Genomic DNA, 10000 nt, shown 5'->3' on the forward strand with positions numbered 1-10000 from the left:
TATTATTCTTTATATAAGATAAAAGTTTTTATTAGAAAATATTATTTTTATCAGGTAAAAAAACAAAGTGTAAAAATTTTAATTATTTGATAAAATAAATTATAATTTAAATAAATATAATATATATGAGTTTTGATTTCTAATTTTGAAAAATTAATTGCCGACTGACTTTAGGAGACATTCTTTTCTGTGCTGAAATTACATGGAGTTTTTTTTTGTGCTGAAGTTATATGAGGCAACTGAGGATAAAAAAACCTTATTTCAACTTTTTTTTTAGGAGCTGTTTTTAAAAGTTAATCCAAGAGAGAGTTTAGGATACTTCTGGTCAAAAAGGGATAAAATACAAGGGTCAAAGCCAACTTCAATAAAATTGACAGTTGATCATTTTAATGCTGTATCTCTAAATGTCATCTCCACTGTGCTTGATTCTGTGGATGAAAAATCACATTTGCACAGTACTTTAGCTCGTTCTAAAACAATTACAAAATGGTTAGATATTGCTTTGGTAAGTAATTTTTATGAATGACATGTTAAGAATTTTACAAGTGCTTTTTTTTGTGAAATTGAAATGTTCATATAAATATTTAATTCTACTTTAGGAGTTGAGAGAACTGAAAAATTTTTCTAGTTTAAAAGCAATTTTATCAGGGTTGCAATGTGCATCTATATATAGACTTACACAGTCATGGGAGTTAGTACCAAAGTAATGTCATTTATTATTATATTTTTTACTATTTGTTTTAGATTCCATTTTATAATCTGTAAAAATTTGGAAGCATTTTAGGGAGTAAGATAAAGTTATTTTAATTCACACTTTTTTAAATTTTATTTTTAAAATAACATGAATAAAATACATTTAAGGGTATTTTTGTTCCCAGGCTCAATTTTAGGTCAAATCAACAATTTTTGCAAAACATTTTGATTTGACCAAAGCATGAATATACTTAAGTTTTGTTCAAAAAAGACGTTTTGTACAACTAAAGTGGTTTTGCACGTTTTATTATTTTTATTATTTATTTATTTTGCAATTCAAATTGTGGTTTAAAAACTGCTGCCATTATATGTAGAAAAGGAGAAATTAGAGATAGTTTACATAATTAAAAGTCAATTTATAAAAGAATGTTTTCTCAAATTAATTGGAGTTTTTGTTCAAATAAAAAAAAGCAACTTGTTGTAAAACTGTTTTGATAACTTATTTTAAAACTATTAAGCTATTGTTAAGAATTTATAATTACACATATAATTAATTTACTTTAACTACCCAGTGTGCATTGCAGTGTGCATTGTATGCAGGATGTTTGTAAGATTCCGACGAGCATCCCTAGGAAAATGTGTCCCCCTGGGTTTTTTAATAACTGAAATTTTTATGACAGCTACAATTATCCAAATAATACCATTCTAATAATGTTAAATTAATGTTAGAAAGTGTATATATACATATATATGTGTGTGTGTGTGTGTGTGTGTGTGTGTGTGTGTGTGTATGTGTGTGTATATATATAGAGATCCTTTTATATAAATATATATATATATATGCACTGGGGTGGAAATAGGGGCTAGACAGGTCTCAAACAGGTCTCTCAGACAGGTCTCAAAAGCGGTTGAAGGGCACTAATGGCTGGTACTAATTTCAGCCCCTGTATATATATATATATATATATATATATATATATATATATATATATATATATATATATATATATATATATATATATATATATATATATATATATATATATATATATATTTATAGATAGATAGATAGATATATTAGACCAGTGCAAAAAAAATATTTTTCAATAATTAAGTGGCTAGATGTTTAAATGTTGTTAATTGATGAAAAAAAGTAAATCATTAAAGTTTCAAAGCATTATTCCAATATTTAGTAACAGCTCAATTAAGTTTACTTTTCAATGGGGTCCTAAAATTAAAAAAAAAAAGTTCCTTAAAAGTAGGTCAACCTGGTACTTAAAAGAAACAAAATAATATATGAATTTCAAAAATAATAATTGTTTTATAAAAAATAAATTAAAAAATTTTTATTTTTATTAAAAACTTGTAAAAATGTACTTTTTTTATTTCTAGTTAAAAAACCATAGTTTTTGTGCAATTAAATCTAAAATAATAATTGTAATATAAAATTATCATTTATTTTGAAATTTATATATAATTTCGCTACTTTTAAGACCCAACATGACATACTTTTGCTCAATTATCTTTACTTTTTAACAGGTCCCTATTATTTTTTCAAAATAATAGGGACCTGTTAAAAAGTAAAGTTAATTGAGCTGTCCCTAAAACACATTTAAGTTTGCAATTTTGAACTAATTTTCCTGACCACAAACCACATCAAATCAAAGGGTAGCCCAAATAAAGTTCAAAAATTATTTTTTTTATATACGATTTTGAAATGATCCAATATATATACACACACACCCATTTACTTTGTGGATTTCAGTCATAATTTATTTTGCACATTTGAAGTTTAAAATGCCTAACTAAAAAACAATTTAAGTAATTTCAGCATTGCGTATTCCCATCTGACTGTTGTGATCGCTTAATTTAACCATCAACACTTCTTTAATTTTATACAATCATTAAAAATGATTTATGTAACGTAAAAATAAACATCTTTTGCAATTATTTTTGAAGCCAATGTTAGATGTCTGCATTTTATTATCTAAAATACTAATATACTAGTGCTCAAAGTTTAACACTTTTTATTATTTATATAGTTAAAGAATCTAATTTGTGAAAGCATAAATAGTGAATAAAAGTTATTTGTTGATTATTTAAAGAATATAGTATATCTTTTTTTTCTTCTAAAAGGCCCTTCTAGGATAAAAAGCTTAAGGCCCTTGCAGGATTCCCACATAGGCTCTGGGGCCAGCACTTTACTGCAAACAGTTTCATAAAAATAAGAAAGAATAAAAATTAATGAAAATTTTTATTTTATTTTACTGTAATAAAAGTCCTTCTTATGTAGATAGTACCTTCTTATGTAGATAGTACCTTCTTATGTAGATAGTACCTGTCTAAATCCTCAATCGATGTTTGTACTTAAGCACCTGCAGGTAGCTATTTCAGTATGACATAAATACTATTTCATGCAATGCTAAAAACCCAAAAGTTTTGGTATATATATATTTTATATATATTTATTAAAAAAACTAAATCAGAACATAATTTAGATAATAAAATAAGTTTTCAAATAAAAATTTTTTTTTTTTATTTACTTTAGAGCATCCATTGCCATCTTTAATGAACTCTCACAAATTTTTTCAGATGACATGAATAACAAAGCTTCTAGGGATTTATTAATACAGGTGAATTTTTTGTTTAAAACTTGCTAGAAGTTATTTGGTGTTACTCAAAGTTTTTTTGTTAATAAAAAACATCTGAAACATAAAGTAAATATAATTTTTTAAATATTATAATGTATAATATATGAAATATTTTCTGTGTTCATATACAGATTTTGCTAAGCCAATGTACAAATATTCTAATGTACAATATATTTCTGCATCATAAGCATACAATTAAACTCTAGATTTCATCATCTAATGTATACTGCATTGGTAAATAAGTACTAAAGTATATAAATATGGTGCATCCAGTAAATTAGAGCATCAATATCCATTGACAAACTTAGTGGCATTAACTAATAGTTTTCTTGGAAATTAAAAATTTACTTAAGAGCTACTTGCAACTGGGCTGCTAACTGGATTGTAAATCAGGGTTTTATTAAGTTGGGTAAGGTTGCAGATATTGTACCCTCTAAGAATAAAGTCAAAAATAGAGAAAAAATACCTATGAAGAAACAATGAGACTTTATTGTATTTTATAATTTGGGGATAAACTGTTCTAAAAAAGTTGAAATATTCCAAAATTTGAATGTTGGTATTTGATAAGAAATTAAATTTTAAAAAACATGCTATCGGTACAATTAAGAAAACAAGATCCTAAATCGTACTATTATAATCCAATATTGTACCTATATCTTGATTTTACAACAACTATATTAATTTACAGTACATTTTGAATGGTTTTTGTAAAGATCATTTTCTGTGCCCAGCAATGTAAAAAAGTTTTGAATTTAATAAACTATGAAACTGTAAATCTTTCCTGGAATTGTCTGAAAACAGGTATCATCAATAAGGTGTAACTTTTATATTAAATGTGTAACATACTAATGTGGTAGCTTGAATTTTAGTAGGAAAATGATGGATATTACTGCACATTATATTAATAATTTTTGCTCTTGACAAAAGTTACAAGTAAATTTTAAAATGGCAGCGTACAAATTATGCGACTAGACTCACTTTGAGTTTGTAACAACATTAGACAACAAATGCTACTATAATTTCTTGGAAGTTATTTTAAATTCACATAAATATGATAAAAAAGACATATATTTAACATGTTTAAAGTAATACTCTAAACATTGAAACCCAAAAATAAAAAAACTTCATAATAACTTGATGTAACTGTTACCAGAATCTAGTTTCATCTCACAAAAAAAAACAATTGATTCATAAGTTTAACATAGCAAAAATAAAATTTCAGTCATAAGATATTTTTTGGGTTATAAAAATAACTAGGTACACCAGAAGTACAATTTAGGCGCCGGTACAATATCGGCAACCTTACCCTAGTTTTAATTTTAGAATTTGTTTTTTATTTTTTGTCTTTTTTTGTTTGTATGTTTTATTTAGTTGTATAGACTTTTTAGTTGTTAGAACAAAAATTTATAACCCTAACTTTGAAAAATTCTGAAAAATACTAAATAAATGTAGTCAACTGATGTATTTTTCTATTTAATAACAAGTTCATACATATTAGTTTTCTAAATTGCTAAAACTGTCTGCAATAAATAAGCAAAATATAAGTAGCTTGTTACATTTTGAACTCAAATATATTATCCATTTCCTTTAATCCAATGTTTAGCCATTTTGAGATTTTTATTTACATATTGTATTGATCTACAATTAACAGAAAAGATAAGCTTATCAAACCCAAAGCCACAACACAATGTTTTTCTCCTTCTTCTGCAGTGGCAGTTTTTATTCGTAATAATTTTATTAGTCTCTTTTAAAAAAACAATTTATTGAGAATCTCTTTTTATCAGTGCAAGAAACTGATACAAAAGATATTCTCTGACACTAAGTCCCATTATTTTCTGATACTAAGTGCCATAATTTGCTGACACTAAGTGTAATAATTTGCTGACACTAAGTGCCATAATTTGCTGACACTAAGTCCCAAATTACTAAATCTCATATTTTATCTCAGAAGTTCTAGAAACTTTTGTAAACTTTTTAACAATATCATTAACAAGTCTATCATTCCTTCTCACACATAGATCAGATTTTATTACCATTTCTAAAAATAAAGCAGAACTGTTTGCGAATAACTTTTCCTCTAATTCATTTTTTAAATCTTATGATAACCTTCTTGTCATCTCAGACAAACAGGTTAATTTATTGTTAAACATTCAAATCACCTCAATTTTTTTGTTAACCAAAATTTCAATATTCTGTACTGTCAAGATTTGGTTAAACATTTTTTAGAACTATTTTAAAATTTTTTTACCAAATCTTGTTTTCTTTCTTGCTGGAAAATAGCATTGGCAGATTTGAATTTGAAATAGCATTGGTGGATATGGATTTGAAATAGCATTGGTAGATTTGAATTTGAAATAGTGTTGGTGGATTTTTTAAAACTCTGGTGGTATCTCTGGCTTCTCAAGTTTTTGAGAAAATTTTTAACATCTCATCCCGAGTCTCTAACAATCAATTTGCATTTCAATTTTTTTGTTTTGTTGCTGACTTTGTAATTATTTCTATTTCTATCTTTGCATATAATTATATTCATGTTTCTATCATGCATTAAATGGAGTTAATGAGACAAGGGCTTTTTTTCTTAACATATCAAAGGTTTTTTATAAATTCTGGCATTATGGTCTTTTTCACAAATTCTCTTCATGTGGTGTATCAGGGAAAATTTTTAAAATTATTTAGCCATTTCTTTTTTATTGTAATACTAAAGTTATCCTTGATCGACAACACTCTACTTCATTTCTTTTAATTACTGTGTTACCACAAAGTACCTCAAGGTTCATCATTACCTGTGTTGTTTCTCACCTATACTAAAGTCTACTTGGATTATCTTTTACAGCATAACTTTTATTGAATCCATATATCCAATCTATTGCAATATTAGCTAAGGTTGCTTCTCTTTACTTTGTTTACCATTAACTCCTGATTCCATTCTTTACTGCTATAAATCTCTTATTTGTCCTTGTATGAAACACTGTTGTCATATTTGGGCTGCTTCATCTATTGATACCATTTCTCTCTAAGACAACATTTTAGATAAAATGCTTTCTAAATGTAGTCAGACCTGATCTAGCTGCCAAGAATGAATACATTTTGCCAAAGACTATTTCTTTCTTCTAAAAATACTACCATGTTTGCTGCCCAAGAATGCTTTCTTTTATTTTCCCAAGCAAGTTTTCTTCTATTCTACCTTCCAAAGCTTAACCTCATTGACTCATTCTAAAATTCATTGACTCATTCTTTTTTGTACACTTCAATGTTTTAAAATTCTCTCCTGTTTTCAACTTTTCCTGACAGTTTAAAGATTTTTTCTTTAGACTGTTTTCTTAAATTCTCCACTTTTAGCTTACAACTTGGTGGTTGCTTAAAGCCTTGTTGAGATTGAATTTGTTTTTACCATTTTATGATTAACTAATACTGTCTGCAATACTGTCTGCAATAAATTTTCAAAATATTAGTTTGTTACATTTAAAAACTCAAATAAAATTTTTAAAACTCTATTATCTATATACCTAATCCTTAGCCATTTTGAGATCATAAATTTTTCTAACTTATTGTATTGATCTAAAATCTAACAGCTAATAAGAATATCAGCCATAACTATTTAAAAATGCAAATTAATATTTTTTATTACTGTTCTGAAGATCAGCGTGTATTTATCTTTATTTAATGTTTCTGAAATTTCACACTGACTGCAGTATTTATTTTTATAAGAATTTAAACTTAAATCAATGACAAAGAGCTTTTTTATTTTAATTTATAGTTATCTTCAAGTTAAAAAACTGAATTATTATTGAATCTTTTTCTCCTATATAGTTTTATATATAAAATATTTTATATAGTTTTATATATAAAATAGTTTATATAATTTTATATATAAAATTGTTTATATAATTTTATATATAAAATAGTTTATTTAATTTTATATATAAAATTGTTTATATAATTTTATATATAAAATTGTTTATTTAATTTTATATGTAAAATAGTTTATATTAGTTTATATATAAAATAGTTTATATAATTTTATATATAAAATAGTTTATATAATTTTATATATAAAATAATTTATATAATTATATATATAAAATATTTTATATAATTTATTAAGTTGATTATATAATCAACTTAGTAATATGACAGTATTATGTGAATCCAGTAATGTGAGACTTCAATTAGCTATAAAATCAATCAACCTAAAATTATTTTGAGTCACATTTAAACAATAATGCTCTAAATAGTACTCTCTTATTTGTACCCCTAATTTTTTAGCATTTCGAAAACTTAAAAGCAAACTTGAAAAACTGTAAATTAAAAAAAAAACAACTGTAAATTATATGGTATGTGAAAAATTATAAACTATATGTGAAAAGCATGCTTGAGTTGTTGCCATGGTAGTATTTGTAGAATAGAAAAATGCAATCTTAAGGTTATAGGACAAACGTTCAAACTTGGCAGCGAGATAAATAACATTTATAATGCAGTTTTGGACCTTATTTGGACTGAACCAAATCTCAAGAACATTATTTCTAATATAAAATACAAGTCATTTGATAATGTTGATTCTTAATGTTGGGCAACTCCTTTTTGATTTGATTCTTGCATTTATAAAAAGAGATTTGTTCTCCAGAGAATTGATCTTGTGGAAAAGATGATAGAAATTATTATGATTAGGAGTAATATTGCATAGGAGTATATACAGGCATCTTTGATAAAATATTTTTCTCTAAGATTAAAAAAGAAAACTGTTTACTCCATCTATCAAAAAAAGAAAAATTGTTTTTTAAATTGTAAAGAAAGTTTTTTTATCAATCATATGATGAAGAAACATATAGTCAATAAGATTGTTAACATCTCTTGCTATACTTTTTGTTGGATCTTCTGAGAGTGGTTTATATGTGTTTTTATCTGATAAAAGTAGAGAGATCTTCTCTTCATAGTCAGTTTTGTCTAAAATACAAATACCCCCTCCCTTGTCGGCCTTTTTTATGGTAATTGTGGGATTAAACATAAGGGAGTTTATGACGTGTTGCAGCTGGAGAAAACAATGTGAATATAATGGGTTTATACCTCAAAAAGCAATTAAAAGTGTTGGAAAGTAAAAATCTATGCACAAAATTTAATACTTTGGAATAGGATTTCTGACAGATTGCACAAAAAAATAATGCCTTCAGAAATTTGTGCTAAATATTTGTTTTACATAAAAAAAAAATATTTATTTGTAAATTTTTTAACTTTATTAAATTTATTTGTTAAATTTGTTGTGTTCCATTTTTTCACAACTAGTACTTGTTTCAATGAAATGTTGTGCTCCATTATCACACAGCTAAATGTTTGATGTTAAAACTTATAAGTGTTTTAATATAAATATTTGAAACCAAGTTTGCTACTCTATAAAAGTTCTTTTTAAAAGTTTAAACTTGTTTCTTTTTTATGTAATAAAACTTGTATTTGTTAATAAATTATAAAAAAATTTTAATTCTATTATGTAAATGTAATAACAACTTTTATTTTTCTTATATTTAGCAACAAAAAATTTCAATTTATTTGAAGTATTTTATTTTCTTATTTTTTAAATGATAACATTTTTTTTATTATTAATGGAAACAGTTTATTTATTTTGAATAAAATTTTTCTTTTTTTTAAACACACAAAAAAAAAATTATGACAAGATTTACACAGAATTTATTTTATAATTTTGTTAATGCTTTTTATATCATAAAACATAATTCTTTTAACACTAGGAAGGTACTGCAAAATACTCAACAAACTCACTTGGTAGATCAAAATCAAAGCGACAATCTCTTATTAATATGGTAGGTAGGTTATCCTCTTACTATTCTCTAGATTACTCTCACTTATTATTATGGTTTCAAGACTCGAAGTGTCTAAATATTGACACCCTCTGGCTTGGTGAATGACCCTCATGAATGGGGCAGCCATCAGTTGCTTTACCAAATAAATTGGCTGATGGTAAGTTGCCAAGCCAAAAAAATTCCATATGTACTAAGGTCATCAAGGACAGGCACTTATTATGAGCATTGTGATTTGTATGTTTAACGGTTATGATGCTAAAAATATGGTAAGTTGGTCAGATGAAGTTTATAAATTTATTAAACAATAATGCTCTAAATAGTACTCTCTTATTTGTACCCCTAACTTTTTAGCATTTTGAAAACTTAAAAGCAGACTTGAAAAACTGTAAATTAAAAAAAACAAACTGTAAATTATATGGTATGTGAAAAATTATAAACTATATGTGAAAAGCATGCTTGAGTTGTTGCCATAGTAGTATTTGTAAAATAGAGAAATGCAATCTTAAGGTTATAAGACAGACGTTCAAACTTGGCAGCTAGAGCAATAACATTTATAATGCAGTTTTAATTTATTGTTTAGGGTATCACACATGGAACTGTACCATATCTAGGCACTTTTTTAACAGATCTTACTATGATAGACACAGCACTACCAGATAAAGTCAAGGTATTTTGATATCAGTTTTATTAAAAAAAACTTGTTATATTTTTTAAAATAAAGGAATGCAGAGCAATTAGGAGCTCTGTTGACTAAATGTTCATGCAGTGTTAAATAGTTGATCTAGTTTTTATAAAATAATTTTGTACTTATCTTTTTAACATAGGGAGATTTGATTAACTTTGAAA

General features: G+C 25.5%; 1 protein-coding gene across 2 annotated transcripts in view; it reads left to right on the top strand.

Moving 5' to 3' along the window:
• Window positions 1-10000, top strand: part of LOC100204680 (ral guanine nucleotide dissociation stimulator) — a 40998-nt gene that overhangs the window by 28139 nt on the left and 2859 nt on the right. For both annotated transcript variants that reach the window (XM_065790592.1, XM_065790593.1), the window contains exons 6-11: window positions 278-505; window positions 600-703; window positions 3242-3326; window positions 9083-9154; window positions 9735-9821; window positions 9979-10000. The exon at window positions 9979-10000 is cut by the window's right edge and continues 11 nt beyond it. In XM_065790592.1, the coding sequence (XP_065646664.1) occupies window positions 278-505; window positions 600-703; window positions 3242-3326; window positions 9083-9154; window positions 9735-9821; window positions 9979-10000 (598 nt within the window). The remainder of the gene's footprint in view (window positions 1-277; window positions 506-599; window positions 704-3241; window positions 3327-9082; window positions 9155-9734; window positions 9822-9978) is intronic.

This window comes from Hydra vulgaris, chromosome 02 (genome assembly GCF_038396675.1).
Source record: "Hydra vulgaris chromosome 02, alternate assembly HydraT2T_AEP".
NCBI lineage: Eukaryota > Metazoa > Cnidaria > Hydrozoa > Anthoathecata > Hydridae > Hydra > Hydra vulgaris.